The 27,874-nt window shown below is 40.7% G+C and overlaps 1 protein-coding gene and 1 long non-coding RNA gene across 9 annotated transcripts in view; one reads left to right on the forward strand and one right to left on the reverse strand.

Annotated features, from left to right (window-relative positions):
* LOC129649275 (myosin-8) lies at positions 1–27,271 on the forward strand. 2 transcript variants are annotated; one of them, XM_055576518.1, is made up of 38 exons: positions 1–224; positions 896–1,039; positions 1,125–1,281; positions 3,408–3,435; positions 3,535–3,643; positions 3,736–3,828; positions 3,959–4,022; positions 4,934–5,032; positions 5,124–5,227; positions 5,383–5,521; positions 6,606–6,724; positions 6,775–6,951; positions 8,107–8,277; positions 9,144–9,453; positions 9,560–9,627; positions 11,216–11,303; positions 11,390–11,507; positions 11,858–11,981; positions 12,079–12,215; positions 13,978–14,233; positions 15,890–16,132; positions 16,223–16,399; positions 16,477–16,622; positions 16,706–16,796; positions 17,164–17,553; positions 18,210–18,336; positions 18,667–18,785; positions 18,910–19,106; positions 20,250–20,433; positions 20,520–20,685; positions 20,772–20,896; positions 22,123–22,431; positions 23,064–23,267; positions 24,408–24,533; positions 24,615–24,785; positions 24,967–25,071; positions 25,591–25,686; positions 27,010–27,271. In XM_055576518.1, the coding sequence occupies exons 1-38, from the start codon at positions 15–17 to the stop codon at positions 27,157–27,159; spliced, it is 5,841 nt and encodes a 1,946-aa protein (XP_055432493.1). In that variant the 5' UTR covers positions 1–14; the 3' UTR covers positions 27,160–27,271. The 2 variants fall into 2 exon arrangements, with proteins under 2 accessions (XP_055432493.1, XP_055432492.1); XM_055576517.1 differs by having other exon boundaries at positions 6,802–6,951.
* LOC129649278 (uncharacterized) overlaps positions 1–27,874 on the reverse strand; it is a 39,189-nt gene that overhangs the window by 4,351 nt on the left and 6,964 nt on the right. Inside the window, exons 2-3 of one of the 7 annotated variants that reach the window (XR_008713061.1) lie at positions 12,003–12,108; positions 2,859–4,004 (exon numbers count right to left, since the gene is read on the reverse strand). This is a non-coding gene — a long non-coding RNA (uncharacterized LOC129649278). Of the gene's footprint in view, positions 1–2,858; positions 4,008–4,313; positions 4,625–6,823; positions 7,298–9,031; positions 9,165–12,002; positions 12,109–27,874 lie in introns of those variants that run through there. The other 6 variants (XR_008713060.1, XR_008713059.1, XR_008713057.1 and 3 more) reach the window with 6 other exon arrangements.

Consider the following 27,874-nt stretch of genomic DNA (forward strand, 5'->3'; position numbering starts at 1 on the left):
AATAAATTGCAACCATGAGTGCGAGTTCAGACGCTGAGATGGCTGTTTTTGGCGAAGCCGCTCCCTACCTTCGAAAATCAGAAAAGGAGCGGATTGAAGCCCAAAACAAGCCCTTTGATGCTAAAACATCAGTCTTTGTGGCAGAGCCCAAGGAATCCTATGTGAAGAGCATCATACAAAGCAAGGAAGGGGGGAAAGTAACTGTAAAGACAGAACGTGGAGCAGTAAGTAAAAACATAAGGAGAAAATCCTTCCCGTTTTATTTCTCCATCTCCTCACTTCAAGTTGAAGCCTTCCTTGCTCACAATTTCCAAATCTATTGCCAATCCAGACACCCTTCCAGTCCATTAACAGACATAAGATTTGGAAGGTAAAAGAAATTCTCACTTCTCCCTTTCCCAACCACCAAAAGAACTTTAAGCCCCTAGTCAGCCTCCAGCATTTCCCTTCAATCACTCACTTCCCAGTCTAAATCTCCAAACCTGGGAGAAATAAAAACTAGTTTCTATCAAAAGAATTATGATCTACTTAGGTAAATAATGTATTAATCTTTCCATTACTTCTTCCCAAATTGAAGTTTCTTAAATGGCAAGGAGAAATAAAAAATTAAACCCATTGAAGTAAAATGATATAAACTGATAAACCTGGGACATGAAAATGTGGGAGGAAAAAAGTAGATTTTAAAGAGTAGGATGTATTCTAGCTCATCACAGGAAACAGATTTTTTTTTTTTACCATCAAACTCTAAGATGAATACATTTTTGTGCTTTTACTTAAAGGACACTGAATAATATAATGGAAAGTGCCCACAATCGTAGTCTTATAACCAAAGCAGATACACATAAATCCTACCTCCAACCATTAATACAAACTTGACTCTCACTTTACTTGCCAGACTCTCACTGTCAGAGAAGACCAAGTCTTCCCCATGAACCCTCCCAAATATGATAAGATCGAGGACATGGCCATGATGACCCACCTGCACGAGCCCGGAGTGCTGTACAACCTCAAAGAGCGTTATGCAGCCTGGATGATCTACGTGAGCACCCTTCAACCTCTCTTTATTTCATCTATCTCTCCAAGTAGAATCAAATCCCACATGTTGAGTGTTCTGATTTTCTCAGACCTACTCGGGCCTCTTCTGTGTCACCGTCAACCCCTACAAGTGGCTGCCGGTGTACAACCCCGAGGTGGTGACTGCGTACCGGGGCAAAAAGCGCCAGGAGGCCCCGCCCCACATCTTCTCCATCTCTGACAACGCCTATCAGTTCATGCTGACTGGTGAGTGAGTGATGCATCTATTTACAGAAATGTGGAAGCGGAATCTTGAATGAACAAGTAGACTTTGGGCTTTGATTACAATAATACATTGCAGCCACACAGGGCTTCACTGTTTTCAAGAAACTTTCAGCGCTGTAACATCACATAATCTTCCCCGCAGCCACTCTACAGGTGAGTAAAATGAAGCTAGTCACTGAGTTCACTGACCTGCCCAAGCTAACCCAGCTAGAAACTGGAAGCCTAGCTGAAACAATGAGCAGACCTACATATATGTTGCTTTTCCATATTTTTTAATTTCTGATTTGGAGAGGGAAAAAAGTTCAAATATACTTTTTTAGTATATTCACATCCACAGCAATCAAGGAAAATACTTACTAGCCATAGCTGGAAAGCATTGTGAATTCCTTTACCTGTAATAGATACAGCTAACACTGCCAGCTTTTAGATAGATACAACATGAGTAAAGAAAGAACTGTGACTTCCCTCCCAAAGATTTTGAAGCATTTTCCTACTACAATGAAAGAAAATAGAAATCCATCTTTCTTTGAAAACATTTTTTAAAAGTTTATATCAAAGTCTGTTGCTCCTGTCTTATCAAAACATAAACAAACAGCTTTGATACAAATCGCAGGCCCAAATATAGCATTAAAATCTTTTATCGGCATACACCAAATGTATTGCCTTTGGAAATATTCCAAATTCCTGAGTTTCCTGTTGTTCCATGAGATATTAGAAACTGGGGAAGATTTTGTTCCATTTTGGTTTCTTTTTTGTTTGTTTTGTTGCACTGTTTTTAAATTGTCTTTTAAAGGAGAAGAGAAAGGGATAAAATACGAATCTTGCATTACAAACTGGCCAGCAATTCTATAAGGATTTCATGCTAGTAAACTGTCTTTGGTTGTCAACAGAACCTAGCTACCTTCCAGAAATTATCCAAATTCAGGCTCATTCCAGAGGTTTTAACACGCAGCAGTTGCATTTACAGTGGTATGTATACCACCACCTCTACCAAGGTCCCCACTCCCCCAGCTTTCGGGGCTGCTCCAAATTCAAGATTACTTATCCCCAAACATGATTTTGATATAAAACCATGCAAAACTGTAGCATGTGACCAGGTTAGAGACTTAAACATTGTTTTCTTATCTATGTTCCCACTAGCTGTGACATGATCTTTCATGGTTTTTATTCTATTGGAAAAAGAAATCAATCTGAATATGTTTCAAAATCTGTCTCTACTTCCCTAAACAGAGTTTTAAAGTTCTCTGAAGTCTATATGCACATCTAAATAGCATCCATCTTGTATCTATTTCTCTGAATAGGTTTTTTTTAGATTTGAGAATGCTCTAGAATCTCAGTACAGAATTAAAAATTTAACAAATCAGAAAATTGGTATAAATCCAACATATCAGTCATATAGAGTGACAGTTTTTGCATTACCTAGAAAATGTGTATAAAAGAGAGAAATAAAAGGAAATGAACAGCGACAGTTATTAATACAATTCCAGATCTCTTCCTTTTTTAGTATTACCAGCAGTCAAGTTAATATCAAGAACTGGGAGGAGGCCAGACAGCTGAAAAACATATAAACCAGAAGTCAAGAAGACCAAAATATCTTAACAAGTGATGTAACTATCAGAAAAATCACTTATTCCTCCCTGGGTTCCTTTCTTTATCTGTTAAATGAAACTTCAGAATTCTGATTCTTACTGAAATAGCTACAGATGAAAGTATGTGATACCTGGAATTTTCTTTAAAATAACCGAGCTTGGGATGGGAGTATAGATTATATAAAATTGGCCATATAGTAACTACTGAAACGCTGTATACATAGGTACATAAGAGCTTTTAACAGTATTGTCTCTACCTTTGTATAGGTTTGAAATTGCCCATAAGTTTTTAAATTAATAAAATACCAGAAGAAACAGATGATTCTTTGCCTCTCATTTTCACAAACTTTACTCCAAGAGGCAAGTACTGTCTGGGAGCTACACCCAAAGCCAAAATCACAGGCAATATCTTCAAAATGTTTAAAAGAATAAACTGTATTTAATCTGAACAGACTCAATAATCTTCATAGTGAATGTGCACTATTTTTAAAAATGATGGTCTTGATTTCTCTTTCACAGATCGTGAGAACCAGTCCATCCTGATCACGTATGTGATTTTTCCTTCTTCTCTGATTGGTGGTGATTGTCTTAGATGTTGACAATGTGAGCTGTAGTTCTGATCTCTTCTCTGGTTTTTATTTGACAGCGGAGAATCTGGGGCAGGAAAGACTGTGAACACAAAGCGTGTCATCCAGTACTTTGCAACAATTGCAGTCACTGGGGAGAAGAAGAAGGAGGAACCTGGCAAAATGCAGGTGGGTCTGATGGGCATGCGAGAATCATGATGGGCAGGGCGCTCAGGAAGCCACATACTTCCTTGTGTTTCTGCTCTTGTGTTTCTCTGCAGGGGACTCTGGAGGATCAGATCATCAGTGCCAATCCCCTGCTGGAGGCCTTTGGCAACGCCAAGACCGTGAGGAATGACAATTCGTCTCGCTTTGTGAGTCTCTGGGTCACAGAAGGGTTTTCTCGGGCCTTAAATGCCCATAAAGGCATGTCTCAGTCGTTATTTCAGTCTCTTCTTATTCATGTGCTCTTTTGTATGTAACATCGTCTTTTTCACTTGCAAGGGTAAATTCATCAGGATCCACTTCGGGACTACAGGGAAACTGGCTTCTGCTGATATTGAAACATGTGAGTAACACAACCATTGAAACTCAAGCAGATAAACCAGGGATGTCATTTGCAGGGATACTGTCAACACACAGTGAGCACTGAGCCTGCCGCCAGTGCTGCTCGTGAGCTAATGCCGTGATTCTCCACAATCTCTGTGTGCTCTGCTTACCTCAGTGTCAGACTGATGGCTCTGCAGCACATTTTGAAATTCCAGTCTCAGAAGCTACCATGCCATTTTTTCCAGGACAAACAGTAGGGCTATTCATGGGTTCCTATATGTTATCTACAGGTTTACAACACATTTCTGTGATTTGCTCTTTTATTTTTGCAGAAGGATTCACATTTATTGGTTCAAATAGAGTATCTAACATTTGCTAAACATGCATTTCACACTAACTGGCCATATTTCCACAGGTAGTCAAATTCTCAGAAAAGGGCCCATCCCTTGGCAGATAGCAGGGTCAGAGGTAGCAGGGGGCCAGGGTAGCGGAGCCTGCCAACTATCACTTGGTCGTGCAGGACTGATGGAGCCTGTTTGGCAGGCATTCTGTTATTTGCTCTTGATCTGAGCTTTGGCAGATGTTTCCAAGGTAATCCCTCACCAACGAATCTAAGGTGAGCTGAGGAAGGAGGGGATATTAAAGATCAATTATAAGACAAAGGTCACAAGTCATCCATATGAAAAGCTGATTTGTTACTAGAGCATGCATACTTCACTCTTTGCTTTTAAATGGTGAGAACCTTGGGTAATTGCCATATGTATTTGTAATTCTTACATACAGTACCAACAGGATCAATCATCAAGTTGAAATCTCAATGAAGCCTATTGTAATATCCCCAATTTTAGCCAAAGACATTGTGGTTCATTTACTGTCTCAGCAGCATTGATATTTTTTTCTAATTCCATGTCTATTTCCCCCTCTTTCCAGATCTTCTAGAAAAGTCTAGAGTTACTTTCCAGTTGAAGGCAGAAAGAAGCTACCATATTTTTTATCAGATCACTTCCAATAAGAAGCCAGATCTGATTGGTAAGAATGAACCTAAATTCACAGACAAAAGTTAATATTTTTGTTAACTACTTTTAATGTGAAACATACACCCTGAACTCTGTGTACCCAGAAATGCTCCTGATCACCACCAACCCATATGATTACGCCTTTGTCAGTCAAGGGGAGATCACAGTCCCTAGCATTGATGACCAAGAAGAGCTGATGGCCACTGATGTAAGACATACACTCACTTTTTAAAGAATCTATTATGCATGGGAATGAGAATAGCAACCATACTGTAAGTGTGGTTACCTTAGAATATAGTGTAAATTCACCAAATATGTTAATATCTTCTGCCCTAACCTTTGTCCTGTCATTTCTCCTGACAGAGCGCCATAGACATTCTGGGCTTTACTCCTGAGGAGAAAGTGTCCATCTACAAGCTCACGGGGGCAGTAATGCATTATGGGAACATGAAATTCAAGCAAAAGCAGCGTGAGGAGCAAGCAGAGCCAGATGGCACTGAAGGTACCAAATGAACCCCCAACTGGGTTTAAGACAGAAAATACGACAAGAAAAAATAAAAAGCTCTTCTAAACTTACATCTCCTTTGCAACTAAATTTCTGAAGGGCATGCACACATTACACATATTGCACTCTGTCCTCGCCCCCTTTTCCTCTTAGCATCTCCACATCTCCGTCATTTCTACACACACCAAAAAGTGAAAATGAACCCTAATGGCCACTTATAAGTATGTATTTAGAAAGCACAACCTGGGGCCAGATGAGAGAGAATAAGACAGAACCATATGCTTACTTTGCCTTAGAAATAACAAGAAGGTACACAGGATAACTTGGCATATGGATGTGTTTCAGCACCAACTGGATAAACCTAGCAGGGGGGTACAATGTCTGCCCAAACACAGAGCTGGGGTGGAGGATATCCCTAGACATCTGTGCACGTGTGTGTGTAGTCTACATGTAAACCTACAGACAATCTAGGCACCAAGTAAGATAAAAAGAAACTGAGAAAGAAAAGTCATATACTCTGTGGAAGGAATATGGAAATTACAGAAACCACCATGGAAGCTACAGTTATCTGCTCCTTTGAAGCCTTTCCTGACCATCCCAGTTAGACATTCTCTCTCCCTCATTTACATCATAGTCATTGGCAACATTTCAGAAGGGGACAAGGTAGGAATCATCCATTGAAATTTAGTTCCCACATTTTCAGATAAAGAAACTGGTCATTGATGGTAAGTTGGGAAGAGCAAAATTGAGATAAGGTGTATTCATGTCACCTTTCAACCATACCTAAGAGCAGGGACTCTGGCTTTTTCTTACGTAAAGTTATTTCCATTAACATCGGACTTACATTTGATTTTGCTAAATGACTCAAAAGCTGCTTGCAACAAATCATCAAAGGCCAGTGTAACTGATTGATCATTTATTAGCAAGTACATGCTCTAATGTACAGAAAGCCTTGCCTGACCTTCTATAGGATTATTTAAAGTTTTTTATTTAAATAATAATGAAAATGGACTGGAGGAAAATGGAAAGACTAAAGAAACATCTGCCATTAAACAACATTTCTTGAACTGTGTCTCTGCAGTGGCTGACAAGGCTGCCTATCTCCAGAGTCTTAACTCTGCTGACCTGCTCAAAGCTCTCTGCTACCCCAGGGTCAAGGTCGGCAATGAGTATGTCACCAAAGGCCAGACTGTGCAGCAGGTAAGTGCACAACCTGAATGAGTCACACACTTCCCAGGCCTTTAATACAGCCAACAAACATTACTCTGTCCACGAAGGTGTACAATGCAGTGGGCGCTCTGGCCAAAGCCGTCTATGAGAAGATGTTCCTGTGGATGGTCACCCGCATCAACCAGCAGCTGGACACCAAGCAGCCCAGGCAGTACTTCATCGGGGTCTTGGACATTGCTGGCTTTGAGATCTTTGATGTGAGTTATCTTCAGATTAATAAAAAGTGGGAGAAAGACAATCTGGGTTTTGATATATTGGGTATTCCCCAGTGGCTCAGTGATAAAGAATTCGCCTGAAATGCAGGAGATGTGGGTTCAATCCATGGGTCAGGAAGATCCCCTGGAGGAGGGCATGGCAACCCACTCCAGTATTCTTGCTTGGAAAATCCCATGCACAGAGGAGCCTGGCGGGTTATGGTCCATGAGGTCACAAAGAGTTGGACATGAGTGAAGTGACTGAGCAGCAGCAGCATGCTGAGTATTATTCATTTACATTTGTAGTGTCTACATCACTTTCTCCAACATAGTACCTAGGACAAAATATCTAGGAGGTAACAGGATAAGAGCAGTAGTAATAATAATGGCCACACTTTATCGAGAAGTCTGTATTTCTGGCACTCTACTAAGTACTTCAAATTGTTACCTCATTTAATCTTCACAATAACCCAAGAAGGAGTAACTAACATACTTCTAATTAAATGTGGAGGAACAGATGGGTCATTAGCTTCATCATCTATAAAAATGAAGGTGTCTATAAAGTAACGAAGATTACTATAAAGACTTCATCAGATCTTCAATGCTAGACCACACAAGGTCCCTACTTTCACAGATGTGACAATGAGAATTTACCAAAATGTTTGATATGAAGAGAAATTAACCTATTAATTTCACTTTGTACATCAAATAAAGGTCTTAAGAAAAGCTTTCCTTAATAAAGTGACAGCCAAAAGTGAAAATGTGAACTTCACCTTGAATTAGAGAGTGGGGTGGTAAAAAGGTGAGGCTTTGCAATAAATTACTTTCACCCTTAAATCTGAACCCATTACTCACTGGATTGTACTTTTGTTGTACTTTTAATGCACATTATTGCCCAGGCAATCTTAGAAGGGGAAGGAGGTCGATTCTACCAGAACTCTTGCTGTGTGGCTGACAGCTTTAAACAATGCCCAGAAATCACAAAAAGGGTTCATGTCAAAAATGATCCTTTCTTTCCTGGGATTTCTGAATAAACAATAATTAGTTCATAATTTTATTTCATTACTGAATTCCACATATTTTCAATAAAAGATTTTTCAGTAATGAATTCTACCACTTTAAAAATCCATTTAACATTGGAAATTTGCTTTTGTGCAGTTCAACAGCCTGGAACAGCTGTGCATCAACTTCACCAATGAGAAACTGCAACAGTTTTTCAACCACCACATGTTCGTGCTGGAGCAGGAGGAGTACAAGAAGGAAGGCATCGAGTGGGAGTTCATCGACTTCGGGATGGACCTGGCTGCCTGCATCGAGCTCATTGAGAAGGTCTGTTTGTCTTCTAAAGGAAATCTGAACTGTAAGGATAACTTTTCCAAGTGTCTTAAGCAACTTCAGAAAGTATTACAGTAATCTTAAATAGACTGATATCAGAACAAGTTAGAGAATTACATTAGAAATTATTTCCTCTTTTCAGCTTTTACAGAAGGACCAGAGAGTTTAGTTTCATTTTGTCCTGAGCAGTTTTGTTCTAACACTGACTCAAACCCAATTTGAAAGCAGCACCTCTACTGAGATGGTCTACTTCACCAGAGAAACTACCTCATTTGTTTTAAATCACCATTGTGACCCAAGACATCAGCAATAGAAATAACTATTTTTTAAGTCAAAATTAATGCAGAGGTAACACAGCTAGAGCTTATATGAAAGATAATCTGTTTGGAAGTCAAGAAGTCAAATTGCTTATGCTTGTTCATAATCTATCTTTAAGGAGATTAAGTACACAAAATGTCCTATATAAAGCTTGGGTTATTTATACTATTGCATATAAAGTAAACATCATTCTAAGTCACTAAGTCCTTTTCATAGAAAAATAAAACTTTGACAATACATTAATTCACCAAGTAGGTGAGTTAATGTGATAAATACAGACATTTTAATGTCACCTCCACATGCTATGCTAACATCTGGAGTTTGTATCTAGCTATTTTTTTACTTAAAAATAATGCTATGGATCGAATGTGAGAAAGAATGGTGGCAAGTCATTCTAGTGATAACAAAAGGACTTTGAGCTTGATCCTGGTTTACTTTTTAAGTATATTTAATTAGGAGTGCTCATAATTCAATCAAATGACAGCCACTATACCTTTTGAGACAAGATAGACTGACACCAACGTCTGCTTTTCTGAATTCAGCCACTGGGCATCTTCTCCATCCTGGAAGAGGAGTGCATGTTCCCCAAGGCCACAGACACCTCCTTCAAGAACAAGCTGTATGACCAGCACCTGGGCAAGTCTGCCAACTTCCAGAAGCCCAAGGTGGTCAAGGGCAAAGCTGAGGCCCACTTCTCCCTGATTCACTACGCGGGCACCGTGGACTACAACATTGCCGGCTGGCTGGACAAGAACAAGGACCCCCTGAACGACACAGTGGTTGGGCTGTACCAGAAGTCCTCCATGAAGACTCTGGCCAGTCTCTTTTCCACATATGCTAGTGCTGAAGCTGGTACTTTCTGTGCCCCTGATTTAAATTAACCTATCCCCACAGGAAAGTTTACATACCATTCCAGCCTCTGGGATACATTCATTAATGGGTTTTCTTTTTATCTTAGACAGCGGTGCAAAGAAAGGTGCTAAGAAGAAGGGCTCTTCTTTCCAGACTGTGTCAGCCCTTTTCAGGGTAAAGTACAAATTTAATTCAAAAAATCTATTCAGTCTCTATGACTTATTATAATTATAGGATTTAGAATAAATTAGGAGGGAATGGAATGTTAATAGGAATTACTTCAAATATTTCCTCTTGTTCAGGGTACAGCAAAAGCAATACTTCTGTAGGGCCGAATGTTTTACCCACTACTCCTTATTATGCTCATCTCATGTATTCAGGAATTCCAAAAATGCCTTTAGGAGTTTTCTGGTTCTATAATAAGGCTGATTTTTGAGGAAGCACAGCTGAACTTCAAAGGTCTCCCTGAGGAAAGCCGTATCTTTGTTCCACTAATATTGCCCTTTGAGAACATTCCTGAGTCCCTCTTTGAGAATAAGCCTGAGACACATCCTTTAAGACATCTTTCCACCAAAATGGATCTTTGTCTTTTGAGGTGGATTTAATTTTCTGTGATAGCTGAAAATTACCTAAAGCCAAACCTAGTGATTTAAATGGATGATTAAGATAGAAAAATACCTGTAAAGAATTAAATAACAGTAATAATAACATTATTACAAATAATGTGATTCTCTTGGATGGCTTAAAAACTGGCTCTTCTAAAAGGAGGCATATGGAGCATCTGATCTAATGGCTGCTTTGTCAGGATTTCTTTGAACTTCTATAGCTAAGTCTCATTCCTTTTAAAACTAAAATGCAGATACAACATATAACCTAAACAAGAAAATGGCCCTGTTCTTTTCTCACTACCAATTTGCACTATCTCCCCAAACACACTCTTACATATATTTTCAGGATTAGAAACTCACATTACTAATTTTATATTCTAATAGTTAACTGAGATATAAAAAATAAAGCAACTCTGCCTTCTCAAAGAATATACCTAAGAAATACTGAAAAATATCTACATGCAGGTTTTCTACAGTTGAGTAAATCACCACTGTCTATCATAATCAGTTATTCTGTTTCTGGAATAACTGCCCCATATGCTTCAGACTGTGAATCATCCTCAGGTATCCGAGATCCACCTACAGAAGGTCATATAGTCTCGTGATTTTAGACTCTTCAAAAAACCTAAAAGGTTACAGGTCCCAGGGAATAATAAACTCAAGAAAGGAATCAAGCACTGGGACAGTGACTGACATAGGTCACCACTATAAACTAGTACTGTGAGAATTATTAGCACTGAGAGAGGCAAGAGAGACCTTAGAGGTGATCTCAACCATTTTCAGATGAGACCCAGAGAGACAAAAGGGATTTCAAGCAGCTCATTAGTGGCAAAGCAAGACGGTAGTCTTTTATTTTCTGATTCTTGCTCAAGAACACTTCATGTGCCTCAGTGCCACTTGAATTGGCAGTTTGTTTACAGGACAGATCCTAGGTGTCATAAATGAATACCACAGAGAGCTATATTTCTCCGTAGCACTCTGGCCTTTCAGTTATTTGGCAGGCTGCAACTCTTGAGACCCTTAAAACACAGAGCAACTGAAGCCTCATAGACTTAATAGTTAAGACAGTGCCTAGGTTCATTTCATATAATTGCAAAAAAAAAACAACCTGAAATAGAACTTTCTCATCAAGTCCCTTCTCCCTGGTTTTCTAGGAAAATTTAAATAAATTGATGACCAATCTGAGGAGCACACACCCCCACTTCGTACGCTGTATCATTCCCAATGAAACCAAAACTCCCGGTAAGATCTAAGAGCACAAAATAATCAAACAGGCGCAAGTGCGACAGTTGAACTGCCCAGCAGTATGCACTCTGATCTCTTTCTAGGGGCCATGGAGCATGAGCTGGTCCTGCACCAGCTGAGGTGTAACGGGGTGCTGGAGGGCATCCGCATCTGCAGGAAGGGCTTCCCCAGCAGAATCCTCTATGGGGACTTTAAACAAAGGCCAGTCACTCCTTGTTGTATTTCACTAAATGCTGTGCTTGTTTAATCATTATTACTGTTGTCCTCTGTTCATTGTGTTCTATGTCCCCTGTTTAGTGGGCATTATGAAGTAAGTCAAATAATACAGTCTTGTGGTGGTAGAACAGAATACAGGCTAGAGGAGGTGGCATTTCTTACAAATAGGAGGGAAGCATGCATTGGCTCGTGGAAAAATATTGGATTCACCAATATGGACAATTGGATTTTCTATTTTGCTTTCTCTCTTTTTACTGATGTTTCTTTTTGGTGTCATTTGATTTTCATATATGTTCACATCTTCCTAACCATTCATTCTTTCTTCAATGAAACAGATACAAAGTTTTAAATGCAAGTGCTATTCCAGATGGACAGTTCATTGACAGCAAGAAGGCTTCTGAGAAACTTCTTGCCTCCATCGATATTGATCACACCCAGTACAAGTTTGGACACACAAAGGTACAGCCGCTATTTACTTACAGCTGATCCAAGCACCGTCTGCCACGTCTGTCTCTCCTGTAGTCTGGGGATGATGTGTGACTTTCCCTCTCTCCAGGTTTTCTTCAAAGCTGGCCTGCTGGGTCTTCTGGAAGAAATGAGAGATGAAAAGTTGGCCCAGATTATAACAAGAACTCAAGCTGTCTGTAGGGGATTCCTAATGAGGGTAGAATACCAGAAAATGCTGCAAAGGAGGTAACAACTATGCAGAGTATCAGGACTATGCGGTCCCTCCGGGACTCCACTACATCAGTCTTGCTCATTCATTAACTCTTCCATTTTTCAGTTCATATGCACTTCTCACCCAGCTTAGAACCCACTCCTACAACACATCAGACTTTGCCCAAGCCCTCACATTTGGACTCCCATCAAAACTCTCTCCTCCCTCATTGTCTCCCTTCCATTCCTCTCACACACAGCTGCAGCAAGCACTGTTCTCATCATGCCATATTCAGTTGCAGTTCCCCACGGTCTCCCCTGTCAAATCCAAGTTGCCTCTGTGTCTGCCAAGGCCCTCTCTATTCCCCACCTCATCAATCATCTCCAACTGCCTTGTCTTTTCCAGCCAGCCTAAACAGTTTGCTTGTCTCTTATATTCTCATGTTTGCACAAGCCCTCTCTTCTTGGCCTAATTTACTCACTCACCAGCTCACAACTTCCATTTCCTCTTCCCCTAATTAACCTCATCCAGCTCCACTGACCTAGCACTACTGCATTGCCTGTCCTTACACACACGTTTTGCATTCAGTCTGCTCATGCACACTTATTTATTTCTGCTTAATAAATAAATTTATTTCTGCTACTTATTTATTTCCAAGTCTTTCCATGTGTCAACATTATGGTGTATGCCTTCTTGGTTATGGTTCTCATAAATTGGACCTGTAGAAATAGAATTTCCATTTTAATAAGCTTGAAGAGGCAAACACACTGTTCAAAGCCAGTCAAACTTTGCCAGTTTACTGCTACAGTGTGCAGAAGGGATATCTTTTATTACTATTTTTAAAATGTTATTTAAATAAAACAAATTTTGGAGCTCAATACAAGCTAAATGCTCTGTAGACAACAATCTAGTTGAGCAGGTAAGAATGAGGCATTTGAAAGGATTTGAGATAAGCCAGTATATCATTTGAAGAAGCTAGCATAAGAAGTTCACAGAGCAGATAATTCAGGGGTAATTAAATAAGAGGAGAGGCTTCAAGGAATACATGATAAATCACAAGCTCAATGTAGGTTCAGTTCAGTCACTCAGTCGTGTCCGACTCTTTGTGACCCCATGAACTGCAGCATGCCAGGCCTCCCTGTCCATCACCAACTCCCAGAGTCTACCCAAACCCATGTCCATTGAGTTGGTGATGCCATCCAATCATCTCATCCTCTGTTGACCCCTTCTCCTCCTGCCCTCAATCTTTCCCAGCATCAGGGTCTTTTCAAATGAGTCAGCTCTTCGCATCAGGTGGCCAAAGTATTGGAGTTTCAGCTCCAGCATCAGTCCTTCCAATGTGGAGCAATTCAAAAAGCAAGCCATGCCCTTTCACGGTTCTCATCAGTGTGCCCACAGCCAAGCTGCATGATCCGCTTACAACTGCCATACCCACTCCCAAATCACTAACACTGTGATTTCTCAGATGTTCTTAAAATGGTGCGTGTTGCTCATATATACAAAGTATCCCTCCTCTAAAGTCAGCTTCTTTGCTAGTGTGACAGGGTCTTGGGAACACAGAATTGTTAAGTATAAGCAGTGCACATTAGCCAACAGGTCATACTGAGGACCACTCTAAGCAGGAGTGGGTGGAAGTGTGTGTTTATGTCCCCTGCATATAAAATATACAGAATCTGGCATATCATTTATATGTGGGGCAGTCATTAAAAGGGGAGTTTATATGTTTAAAAAAAAAATAACAACAACAACGTTGTCTCTAATGGATCAGCCTACACTGATCCTTTCCTGTCATTTCAGAGAAGCCCTTTTCTGCATCCAGTATAATGTACGAGCCTTCATGAACGTCAAGCACTGGCCTTGGATGAAACTTTTTTTCAAGATCAAGCCCCTCCTCAAGAGTGCAGAGACAGAGAAGGAGATGGCCACAATGAAGGAAGAGTTTCAGAAAACCAAGGATGAACTGGCCAAATCAGAGGCCAAAAGGAAGGAATTGGAGGAAAAAATGGTGACTCTCTTGAAAGAGAAAAATGACCTACAGCTCCAGGTTCAATCTGTGAGTACCCTCTGTGCTGAATGCACCATGTCAGTGACTTCAATTGCACCAGTTTCTTGACTTCACAAACACTTGGGTTTACAAATGGCCTTTTCTTGAAAAAGAATATTTCCAATTGCTTTTTTCACTATTTCACTTAACTTTCAACATTCCTGTGAAGAAGGAAAGAACTACTTCCAGATTGCAAATGGGAAATTGAAGAATTTATTTAACAATGTCACAAATTTAACAGCCATGAAGGAAGCAGTTTAAAGGCAAGCCCTCAAATCTCAGTCATTTTTCTGAGAAAATGACTGCTTTAATGCTTCAACCCAGCCTTAAAAGTGGAGCCCTATTTTCTGAATACACATGTATAAGATTGCATTTAAACTCAAAAAAGACAGTCATTCTTATTTCTCTCTGTATCTCTTTTTCCCAACCCCCAGGATTTAGCCCAACAAACTGACTGGCAGTTATTTGAACTGAACTGCCAGGGTAAAAGGTAGAGCTAGTGAACCCTGTGATTCTTCCTTTGATACAGATCCCAAGTTCTTAAGGTCTCTCCTCTGTTTATTGATTCAAGAAGAAGTTGAAATCAAAGTGGGACAGGCTTGGCATCAACACTCTGGCCAATTACAGTCTCCCATTTCCTTAGTCCAAGTCAAGCAAGCCCAACAATGTCATGAAGAAATCCATAAAAAGGATAGCTTTCTTAAAAATTTTAAGCTATTTTCAACTTTTCCTATTGATAAATTAACTTGTATGAGAGTTACATTTTCCTTAAAGCACAGTATCACAGCCTCTTCATTTTAACCTCTCTTCATAGGTATTATCATTAGTCAGTGAGTAAATATGTACTGAGTGTATCACTTGAAAGCAAAGGAACCCTGAAAAGTCCCCATTATCATTCATTCAAGCATTTTAAAAACCTAAGATATAAACAAACACTGAGAAGTTAAAGAAATTCCCCAGATCAGAGTAATCTAATAAGTCAGTGGCTGAACTGATTTTTATGAGTCCTTTAGTCATTTATAAAAACCTTATTGAGTTATATAGTTTCTCAAAATTACAAGTTCTTACATACTCTAAAATTCCTTTTGAGACTAATTCTTAAAATGGAAAAGGAAACATTGGACAATTATAGAACTGTTATGGCCTATCAGGGAGGTTTTGAGTGTATAAAAATGTTTCGTGGAAATATATTCATAGCATAAAAAATATGTTCTTTTTCTTTTTTAAATTCAATCTAGTAACTAGAGAATGACCAAAGCCAAAATGAACCAATCTGACTAAGTCGAAATCTTTGAATATTATAGCTGAAATGCTCTTAACAATCATCTATTCCAACCCTCTTAATTACATGAGATAACTGAGTATAAGAGGAATAAGGCAAATTTGAGACAAGAACTCAGGCTTTGGTCCTCCCACTCTTCTATACATTACTTTTTAAAACAGTCAATTGCTTCAATTCAGCCATTTTTCAGACTAATTTGTTTCTAAATCTATAGTCCCGGATCTAATTAGCTACATTTCTCCAAACAATGGAATAATGTTCAATTAACTTATACTCATACTGAAAAATTCATTAGCATTCAGTAAACACTTCTCATTTCATGCAAAGAACAAGTTCAAAATGAGTAACAAATTCTCTAATTAGTTCAATGAATCTCCCTTCAGGAAGCTGATGCCTTGGCTGATGCAGAGGAAAGGTGTGAGCAACTGATTAAGAACAAAATCCAGCTGGAGGCTAAGATCAAGGAGGTGACTGAGAGAGCTGAAGATGAGGAAGAGATGAATGCTGAGCTGACGGCCAAGAAGAGGAAACTGGAAGACGAATGTGCAGAACTAAAGAAAGACATAGATGACCTTGAGCTGACACTGGCCAAGGTTGAGAAGGAGAAACATGCCACAGAGAACAAGGTATGAATCATACTGCCCTATACCATGCAGAGACTGCCATCCATCTAAGCTGCTCCACTGCAGAGGTCACTTCTCTTTTAACTCTTCTAGGTTAAAAACCTTACAGAAGAGATGGCCGGCTTGGACGAAGTCATAGCTAAGCTGACCAAGGAGAAGAAGGCTCTCCAGGAAGCCCATCAGCAGACCCTGGATGACCTGCAGGCAGAAGAGGACAAAGTCAACACCCTGAACAAAGCTAAAGCCAAGCTAGAGCAGCAAGTGGATGATGTAAGTGTGTTTTTAATATCCATTTGGAAGTTTTTTAAATTTCCTTTAATTTTTAATGAAATTTACTTTTGCATTAGCTTGAAGGGTCTCTGGAACAAGAAAAGAAACTTCGAATGGATCTAGAAAGAGCCAAGAGGAAACTGGAGGGTGACCTGAAATTGGCCCAAGAATCCATGGTAGATATAGAAAACGACAAACAGCAACTTGACGAGAAACTTAAAAAGTAGGAACTCCCGAAAAAAATTCTATGTGACACCATATTTCAATTTGTAGGAGTACTAATATGTCTTGTTCTTCTGTCTAAAGGAAAGAATTTGAAATCAGCAATCTGCTAAGCAAAATTGAAGATGAGCAAGCAGTAGAAATTCAACTACAGAAGAAGATCAAAGAATTGCAGGTGAGTCATCTCACCTCCTGGAGAAGGCAATGGCACCCCACTCCAGTACTCTTGTCTGGAAAATCCCATGGATAGAGGAGCCTGGTAGGCTGCAGTCCATGGGGTTGCTAAGAGTGGGATATGACTGAGTGACTTCACTTTCACTTTTCACTTTCATGCATTGGAGAAGGAAATGGCAACCCACTCCAGTGTTCTTGCCTGGAGACTCCTAGGGACGGGGGAACCTGGTGGGCTGCCGTCTATGGGGTCGCACAGAGTCAGACACAACTGAAGTGACTTAGCAGCAGCATCTCACCTCCGTTTGTTTCTTCACCCCAAAAACCTGAAATTGAGATGAAATCACGTTAATATGCTATGTCACCGCCAGGCCCGCATCGAGGAGCTGGAGGAGGAGATCGAGGCCGAGCGGGCCTCCCGTGCCAAAGCAGAGAAGCTACGCTCAGACCTCTCCCGGGAACTGGAGGAGATCAGCGAGCGGCTGGAAGCAGCAGGCGGGGCCACTTCCGCCCAGATTGAGATGAACAAGAAGCGGGAGGCCGAGTTCCAGAAGATGCGCAGGGATCTGGAGGAGGCCACGCTGCAGCACGAGGCCACGGCGGCTGCTCTTCGCAAGAAGCACGCGGACAGTGTGGCTGAGCTAGGGGAGCAGATTGACAACCTGCAGAGGGTCAAGCAGAAGCTGGAGAAGGAGAAGAGCGAGATGAAGATGGAGATCGATGACCTCAGCAGTAACGCGGAGACTGTTGCCAAAGCCAAGGTACCTGATACTCCCTTTATTTTTATTTTCCCAAAACTATCTTTAAATGAGGGTAATTATTAATGATAATCTGTAAGAACCCTCACTGTTCTCTGGCATTAAACATTGTTTATGGCACTGATCTAAAATTTTCTATTCTGATACATTCCATTCTATTTAGTTTTGTAAAATGCTGGATATGCTGCCCTGGTGGCTCAGTGGTAAAGAATCCTCCTGCCAATGCAAGAGATGCGGGTTCAATCCCTGGGTCAGGAAGATCTCCTGGAGAAGGAAATTGCAATCCACTCCAGTATTCCTGCCTGGAAAATCCAATGGACAGAGGAGCCTGGCGGTCTACAGTCTATGGGGTCATAAAAGAGTCAGACACAACTGAGCGACTAAAGCAACAAATGATTATTTCACAACCTTCTTTAAATGTCAGCATCAAGTACCACTGGGATAAATGAATAAGCTCCAACAATGACCACTTTAGGGACATGATGCACCCATCATGCTTGAAACCTAACATGTTCCATAGAGTTGGCCATGTTTCTAGTCACACTTGACATAGCTTTATGTTGACATAGTTTCACTCTAAAAATATTTTAAGAATCAAGTATTAATTTTATTTTTTACTGCATTCAGTATCTCATCTTTCATGGCTACGTGTCCTGTAGGGAAACCTTGAAAAGATGTGCCGCACTCTAGAAGATCAAGTGAGTGAACTTAAGACAAAAGAGGAGGAGCAACAGCGGCTGATCAATGACCTGACAGCTCAGAGAGCGCGTCTGCAGACGGAAGCCGGTAGAGATTTCCCTCAGTCCCACAACTAGGTCCTAGAAAAAAGCAATTCTGGGGGTTCTGAGTTAATAGCAATACTCCCATATTACAGGGGGGTAAACAAACTACCAGAATTTGCCGACAAGGTTGGGAATAAAAAAGCAAGAAATAATCAGCAGACTAGTTTATTCGTTACACTCCAATAGCAATGCTGCTTTTTAATCTCTACTTCTAGCCAATTCTGTAACAATATTTAAAGTATATGTCTGTCAATTTTTTGTATAAAATATATACAAACCTTTAGGCTTATTTTTTTATGCCCTTAGCAAATTCCTTTACTTCTATAATTCTTAGGTGAATATTCCCGACAACTGGATGAGAAAGATGCTTTGGTCTCTCAGCTTTCAAGGACCAAGCAAGCATCTACTCAGCAGATTGAGGAACTGAAACGTCAGCTAGAGGAAGAAACTAAAGTGAGTTTCACCAAAGATCTTGGCTAATCAAATCTAAACATGTTCAGTTAGATTCTACTTTAAGTGTATAAATTAAATATCACTGAAGAAATGATTTCAAGTCAGTGAACTCATACTTCCGCAGGCCAAGAATGCCCTGGCCCACGCCCTGCAGTCCTCCCGGCACGACTGTGACCTGCTGCGGGAACAGTACGAGGAGGAGCAGGAGGGCAAGGCCGAGCTGCAGAGGGCGCTGTCCAAGGCCAACAGCGAGGTGGCCCAGTGGAGGACCAAGTACGAGACGGACGCCATCCAGCGCACGGAGGAGCTGGAGGAGGCCAAGTGTGTAATGTGAACTCTGGAAGAGGAAAATGACTGGTTTCCTAGCTGAGCAACTCCCAGAAAGATCTGTGATGAGGATAATAACATAACAATAGCACAGGCTAAGGTTTACTGAGTGTATACCATGTCTCCAATACTAATATATATTACATATTAACATTTAAATGCTTTCATAGCAATATTACATTGCATTGTTATCTGTATCCCTATTTTACAGATGAGGAAATTGAGACTGTGAGAGTTAACCAACTAACACAAGAGCATATGATTAACAAATAGTACAGCTGGGATTAGAATCAGACATTCTGATGCCAGAGACCACCTTCTTAAGTACTGAGGCACAAAGACAGATCTCTTAAAACTCATAATGGGGGCCACCCAAACTGTGCATAATGTCCAGGGTCAGTCTGAATAAAGTAAAGCCTTAGTCTGTGTACAGACTAAAGGAGATCTTCAGTAAATCTTGTAGAGCATCAGGGATAAGGGTTTTTGCATATGTTGGGCTTGTATATTTGGCACACAATTGGGAATAAAGCAAGAATGTAGACAATTCAGAAGTGGGGGGGGAGGTGGTGGTGGCGGGGAAACCCTGCCTTTGCTTAGACTGCATGAATTGTCCTGATTTATTCCTTTCTTTTCCTGGTGAGACTCTCCAAATATACATGATTAAAAGAAACTGGCTATTTTTCTAGGATAAAAGTATATAAAATAAAATGGAAAGTCTGAGAAAGGAAAAGAATATGCCCAGTATATCTGTGCCCAACAGTCAGTCTCAAATCCTTTTTGGAATGAGGTGAGATATACATCAATCAATAGAATTACCCTTGCTAATCATTCTCCCTACCATACTCAATCAGAAGCCCGCAAGTCCTCAAACCATATGCAGTAAGATACGTACAACATCAGCCCCAACAATGGCCTCTAAGAATTGAAAAACAAAAAACTTGAGTTGAACCATTCACCACTTTGGACCTTTTCATAGTTTATCCATCTAGAAAGCAGTTCTGGCTACCACAGTTTTGAAAGCCATGCTACTTGACGTCTATTTCATAGCTCAGAATTAGGATTGTGAAAGGAGGCTGAAAGCTTAGCACTTACCCCTGTTCCTGACCTTTCCCCTTAACTGCCTGGGTAACTTCTCAGGAAGAAGCTGGCCCAGCGTCTGCAGGATGCTGAGGAACACGTAGAAGCAGTGAACGCCAAATGCGCCTCCCTTGAGAAGACCAAGCAGAGGCTCCAGAATGAGGTTGAGGACCTCATGCTCGACGTGGAGAGGTCCAATGCTGCCTGCGCAGCTCTCGATAAGAAGCAGAGGAACTTTGACAAGGTGGCTCAGCCTATATAAACTCCACCCATGTTTTATTAATACTTAGTCTCCCTTTCTCCATCAGCTGACAATTTACTGCTTTTCAGGTCCTATCAGAATGGAAACAGAAGTATGAGGAAACTCAGGCTGAGCTTGAGGCCTCCCAGAAGGAGTCCCGCTCTCTCAGCACTGAGCTGTTCAAAGTCAAGAATGCCTATGAGGAGTCCCTGGACCAACTTGAAACCCTAAAGAGAGAAAACAAGAACTTGCAGCGTGAGTGCACTTGAAATTCTCTGTCCCATGTGGCCTTGGCAGGACCTCCCCATTTCTGACCTCTTCTCCCTTCTGTTCACCCACAGAGGAGATTTCTGACCTCACTGAGCAGATTGCTGAGGGAGGGAAGCAAATCCATGAACTGGAAAAAATAAAGAAGCAAGTGGAACAAGAGAAATGTGAAATTCAGGCTGCTTTAGAGGAAGCAGAGGTACATATTATGATCTCGGGCAATGGTACTATGAAAGGGACCCATTATTACAGAACTGGTGAAAATTTGAACTCATATAACCTTGATGAAGGGCAATTTGATGACAGTTATCAAAAGTCTTAAAAATGGAATACTATGCCCTATTGGTTCCATTTCTAAGAATCTATCCCCTAAGACTGTCCTAAATGGAGGCAAAGTTTCAACACAAGATATCCAATCCAAAAATAAAGTGATGCAAGCTATGGAACATCCATATGATGAAATTTTCTACAGCCGTTTAAATGTAATTAATACAGGGAAATATTTATGGTAGAGGATAATTTTTAAAGCAAGACATATATCTGCATATACAATTTTATCATGTGTAAATGGACATGGGTTTGGGTGGACTCCAGGAGTTGGTGATGGACAGGGAAGTCTGGCATGCTGCGGTTCATGGAGTCGCAAAGAGTCGGACATGACTGGGCGACTGAACTGAACTGAATTATGTATATATACAGGGAAAAAAACTAGAAGAAAATGCACCACATTAAAATTGTGCCTCTGAGTGGAGGCACGATAGGAAGGTTTTCTCTATTTTTATAAATTATGCCCACATGATGCAGTGAACATATATTTTGTAATCAGAAATATATATATATATATATGTTTTAAAACTGAGAATTTCTACAATAGGAATTAGTATAGCACTTTATTTTTTTTAATTATTTTTTTTTAATTTTATTTTATTTTTAAACTTTACATAACTGTATTAGTTTTGCCAAATATCAAAATGAATCCGCCACAGGTATACATGTGTTCCCCATCCTGAACCCTCCTCCCTCCTCCCTCCCCATTCCATCCCTCTGGGTCGTCCCAGTGCACCAGCCCCAGGCATCCTGTATCGTGCATCGAACCTGGACTGGCAACTCATTTCATACATGATATTTTACATGTTTCAATGCCATTCTCCCAAATCTTCCCACCCTCTCCCTCTCTCACAGAGTCCATAAGACTGTTCTATACTTCAGTGTCTCTTTATACTTTACAAAGCACCCTTATTACAGAGCTTCCCTCTAAAATCGACGACTAAATAAACAGAAGGATGATTTACCTAGCAGAGTCCTAGAGCTGTGGTATTGTACTTTGTAAAATTAGACAAACTGATATTAGTAAGGGTTTGGCTCACAAGGGAATATCCTCCAAATAGTCATTTTCCATTATTAACTGATCATTGTTTTGTTAAGGCATCTCTTGAACATGAAGAGGGAAAGATCCTGCGTATCCAGCTGGAGTTGAACCAGGTCAAGTCTGAAGTGGACAGGAAACTTGCTGAAAAAGATGAGGAAATCGAACAGCTGAAGAGGAACCACATTAGAGTAGTGGAGACCATGCAAAGCACGCTGGATGCTGAGATCAGGAGCAGGAATGATGCCCTGAGAGTCAAGAAGAAGATGGAGGGAGATCTCAATGAGATGGAAATCCAGCTGAACCATGCCAATCGCTTGGCTGCAGAGAGCTTGAGGAACTACAGGAACACCCAAGGGATCCTGAAGGTAGATGGGTCCACTGTACAGCCCAGATGAGTGAGGGATGTGACCTGTCTCCCATTCATCACAGCAGCTCGTTAAACCATCCATTTTTTTCCCTTTAACAAATTATAGCAATTCATAGTATGAGGGAGCTAAATTAAGTACACATAGAATATATTTTTAAAGAAATATTATGTAAAAAGGAAAAAAACCCAGAAGCCCAGAGATATGATATGAGAGAAATGAGAAGAGTTCGGCACCAATAGGCCTGGGATTGAGTCTCAGTTTTGTCACTAACTGCCTGATTTTAGGCAAGTTATTATTTAACCTTTCAGAACTTCTATTTCTTCCACAAAATAAGAATGAAACTACCACCTTGTAGGGTTACTTTTGAGGATCAAGTGAGAAAAAAGATGTCAAGTGATGGGTAGAGCATATAGAAAGTGCTCCATAAATGATCCTAGCATGTGAAAAATAACCAGTTGATGGCATAAAACACAACAAGAATCCCTAGCTGGTAACATCACCATTTTCATGCTCATTCAAATGACAGGCCTGTCATTTCCTGTGCCTGGTACCAGCCCATTCTTTCAGTTCATCTCCTAGGATGTTCACACCTTCTTTAGAGTGTCTAAGGCCTTTTATTAACCTAACAGGATACCCAGCTCCACCTGGATGATGCTCTCCGTGGCCAGGAGGACCTGAAGGAGCAGCTGGCGATCGTGGAGCGCAGAGCCAACCTGCTGCAGGCTGAGATCGAGGAGCTGAGGGCCACCCTGGAGCAGACGGAGAGGAGCAGGAAGATCGCGGAGCAGGAGCTCCTGGATGCCAGTGAGCGCGTCCAGCTCCTGCACACCCAGGTGACACCCTCATATCAAACAAATACTGTATACTGTGATGCTGCTGCTTCCGTTTAGTCACTAAGTCATGTCCAGCTCTTTGTGACCCCATGGACTGTAGCCCACCAGGTTCCTCTGTGCATGGGATTCTCCAGGCAAGAATACTGGAGTGGGTAGCCATTTTCTTCTCCAGAGGATCTTCCCAACCCAGGGATTGAACGTGCATCTCCTGCTTTGGCCTGTGGATTCTTCACCACTGAGCCACCAGGGAAGCCCCACTCCATTTTTATAAATATGTATATATTTAGAAGGATGGAGGAGATGCTTTAAAATATTAATTGCAATTATCTTGAAGTGATGAGATTATAGGTGATCTTTTGGTGTCTGTTTTTCTTTTTTAGATTTTCTACCAAAAAAGGGACAGGGGTATTACTTTTTTATTTAAAATTAGGGCTTGAGTCCTTAGATTATTTTGAAAACCATGATATGGAATAAGCTTAAATAAGGATTATCCACTGACTACACAATCTAAAATGCTCCATTTAATGTTTCTCATCAGAAGCATGTCAGCATTCAGCCACTCCAGTGCTTACAGTCCCTTTGCCTTGCACAACATTCAGCATCGCTGACCTGCCCAGGCATTAAATACCCTAGTCATTTTGACAACCAAAAATATCCACCCCTAAAAGTTTCTAAATACCCACTGAGGTGGTATTGCTTCCCTTAGAGAACCACAGGGCAAAATTTTAAGAAAATGTTTTCAGAAGTACTCTTCTGAATTACTATTCAATATTCCCAAAGGGAGCAAAACATTCAAGTTAACAGAAAATAGATTCCTTCTAATAGAAGAACTCTCAGTGCCAGGCTCTCACAAAAAGAAGCAATTCTTTTCAAACGTTTCAGGGATAGAATACTAGTGATGTCTGTTTGACATATAATTGAAAGAGCAATTAACTAATATAGGCATTTTTGAACCTCACACATCCTCACACATCGGGGGACAGGACAAACCTTGCAAATGATTAACATTTTGCATGGAACAAACATTTAGTTTAGTGAAATCTTGCTATTAGGTCCCCTGTTTGAGTCAACAAGTAAGACATCAATAAAATCCCAAGTGTTCAGACTACTAGTCTTACAAATTTCCACTACTTTTAACAGAACACCAGCCTGATCAACACGAAGAAGAAACTGGAAAATGATGTTTCACAACTCCAGAGTGAAGTGGAAGAAGTAATTCAAGAATCACGCAATGCAGAAGAGAAGGCCAAGAAGGCAATCACTGATGTGAGCAAATGAGCACTTGTTTAATGATACTGTGTTACCTGCTATTACCAGGATTATTGTATTGTTTTATTTACTAATTAGGCGGCCATGATGGCTGAGGAGCTGAAGAAGGAGCAGGACACCAGCGCCCACCTGGAGCGGATGAAGAAGAACCTGGAGCAGACGGTGAAGGACCTGCAGCACCGCCTGGACGAGGCTGAGCAGCTGGCCCTGAAGGGCGGGAAGAAGCAGATCCAGAAACTGGAGGCCAGGGTGGGTCTCTCAATCTCTGAATCTAGGAAGGGAAAAAGTCACTCCCCCACCCTTCTCTCTTCTTGTATATTGATTCCCATCCTTACCCTGGGGCTGAGGACATCCACCCAGTATCACAGTAGGTCATGAGTCAATTAATATCCCCCAAGACTGACTATATAATTATCTTTCTTGATTGTAGGTACGTGAACTTGAAGGAGAGGTTGAAAGTGAGCAGAAGCGTAATGCTGAGGCTATTAAAGGCTTACGGAAACATGAGAGAAGAGTAAAGGAACTCACCTACCAGGTAAGGGGAATAGCTTTCTAGAATATCCAGACTTCCTGCCCAAAGAAAACCTACTGACTGTGTGATACTCAAAAAAAGCTACACATTAACTTGATATATTTAAGGGGCAAATGACACAATCACCTATCATGGGCACTCTCCTAAGCCACAAAAATCAGGAATACCTTTAAAAATAGCATAAATGAAGAAAGAATATAGGTTTCAAGGCCAGGTCAACTGGTATTGCCCTCTCTTACTTTTTAAACTCTGATAGGTTACCTAACACTAATCACATGTAAATTCTACTCACCAGAGCAGGGAGATAAGGATTAAAGAATTACATAACTCTCTAACATAGTGCCTGCACATGGTACACTTATCAAGCGTGGCTACTGTTAATACTATGAAGGAAGCCTCAGGGTCGACCACATTTACCTCAGGCCCACCTGCCATCATATCAAAGTGATTTATGTCACCACCTATAGTAGGTTTATTTTATTGGATTGAATGCAGACCTTTTTTTTTTTTTTAAACTTCCAGACTGAGGAAGATCGCAAGAATGTACTCAGGTTGCAGGACCTGGTAGATAAATTACAAGCGAAGGTGAAATCATACAAGAGACAAGCTGAGGAGGCTGTAAGTATCTTTAAGCCCTTAAGGGAAGAATAAAACTTCTGTGGTATTAAGAGAATGTGTTAATTAGAAAGAGACACAGATGTAAAGAACAGACTTTTGGACTCTGTGGGAGAAGGCAAGGGTGGGATGATTTGAGAGAATAGCACTGAAACATGTATATAATCATATGTGAAACAGATCGCCAGTCCAGGTTCGATGCATGAGACAGGGTGCTCAGGGGTGGTGCACTGGGATGATGCTGAGGGATGGGATGGGGAGGGTGGTGGAGGGGGGTTCAGGATGGGGAACACATGTACACCCATGGCTGATTCATGTGAATGTATGGCAAAACCCACAATATTGTAAAGTAATTAGCCTCCAATTAATATAAATTAATTAAAAACAAATAAAACCCAGGATTTATGACAAAAAAGAGACAAGTAAGAATATATCATTCTTAAGAGATGATATAAATTTGAATTTACTCCCAAATTCTAATTATGGAATAAGATTTCAAGAGGAGATATTTTTATTATTAAGCAATTTGTAGGGGCTGGGGGAAAAAAAGAAAATTCCAAATAACCCACCTTACTTGATAGCTGCAAAGAATCTCCAGTAGAAAATCTAACACCATGATAAATATTCCTCTCCCTCCAAAAATGGGAAGAATCAAGTATTCCCAAAAGCCAAATAGAAATCTTTTACCCCAACTGACTCCTTCACTCACTAACCAGTGTCATCAGCAGAGGCTTATCCCTGCACACTTGCTATAGCAAATTGGGCTGTGTTGGAAGTTCTTCCAGCTTCATCTTTCCTGGTTGTTCCCCGTTCTTCCAGACACAACGTAGTCGGTAGGAGATAAGAAAAGCGCACACAAAAGGGAGCGACAGAACAGAAAGAAGTCCAGCCAACGGAGGGCATTACTTTCTTCCTAGCCCAATTTTTCTCCCATCTCTGTATACCAGAGTCAAAACATACGGCCAAAAAAAAAAAAAAAATTAAGTGGAATTTTCCCAAAGTTAATAATTTGATCTTACATTTACTTTCTAATCTCTGTGACCATAGATGGTTTCTTCCTCCTTTCCACACAACCCATACATGGTAAACTGATTTCACATATACATGGGCTGGGCGCAATGAGCCTGTCTCTTCCGTTTCAAAACTCTTCCTTCTTTCATTCTTTATAGTAAAAAAAGTAATTGAAGCTACAAGTTCGGTCTGGATTTGAAGTCAAATATGACAAACAGACCATAAGAAAGAAGTATCTGAGTTGAGGAAATAATCCTGTTTCGAGACAAGTGCAATAAGAACCACGAAGTCTAATTCTCACAACTTTATTTTTAGGAGGAGCAATCCAACACTAATCTCGCCAAACTCCGCAAGCTCCAGCACGAGCTGGAGGAGGCCGAGGAACGGGCTGACATTGCCGAGTCCCAGGTCAACAAGCTGCGGGTGAAGAGCCGGGAGGTTCACACAAAAGTCAGTGCAGAGTGAACGCACCTGCCTGGTGCTGCCAAGGGCCTGAAGAAATGCACAAAATGTGCTATTTTGGGTCACTTGCTTTGTGGTTTTTTTTTCTCTTAATGTTGAATAAATAAAAACCATAGTGAACTGATAAATTGAACCAGAGTGCCATTTTTTTATTTCCAGAATTCCTTATTCTCAAACACAGTTCTCACCTAGCTGTTATCTTTTAAACAGTATATATGCCTTTCTGGAACATTCAGTGTTTGTACCTTTCTCACCACCCAGCATCCCCTTTCCCATCTCCACCTCCACCACACACACAATTATCTTTTGCTGGACTTGATTCTATTAAATCTCTCGAGATTGTTACACATTACTATGTAAAACACTCCCTGAGGCTACTCCTTCAGACAGGACCCATTCGTGCACCCACTCCATACATCTACTGTGTGCGGGGCCCTGCTCTCAGTTCTTGGTAACTGCCATGAACAAAGCATAGTTCTCGCCCTCTAGGAGCTTATATTCTATAAGGAGAGAAAGGCGATGAACAAATAGGAAGCTGTGTAATGTGTCAGATAAGTGCTGATGAGAAATAATAATAATAAGAGGGAAGCAGTTAGTGTTTTGTAAAGAGGAGTTGAGGAAGCCATCTTTAATAAGAACACATTTGAGCACAGACCTAAGGGAAGCAAGAGTATTCCAGGCAGAGGAACAAAAGAATATGCAAAGGTCTGAAGCAGAG

This window comes from Bubalus kerabau, chromosome 4 (assembly GCF_029407905.1).
Source record: "Bubalus kerabau isolate K-KA32 ecotype Philippines breed swamp buffalo chromosome 4, PCC_UOA_SB_1v2, whole genome shotgun sequence".
Taxonomy (NCBI): domain Eukaryota; kingdom Metazoa; phylum Chordata; class Mammalia; order Artiodactyla; family Bovidae; genus Bubalus; species Bubalus kerabau.

Coding starts and splice junctions, on each gene's coding strand:
- LOC129649275 (XM_055576518.1), top strand. CDS start 15: ATGAGTGCGAGTTCAGACGCTGAGATGGCTGTTTTTGGCGAAGCCGCT. Junction 3,644..3,735: donor AGGAACCTGGCAAAATGCAG/GTGGGTCTGATG, acceptor GTTTCTCTGCAG/GGGACTCTGGAGGATCAGAT. Junction 24,534..24,614: donor CCAAGAAGGCAATCACTGAT/GTGAGCAAATGA, acceptor TTTACTAATTAG/GCGGCCATGATGGCTGAGGA.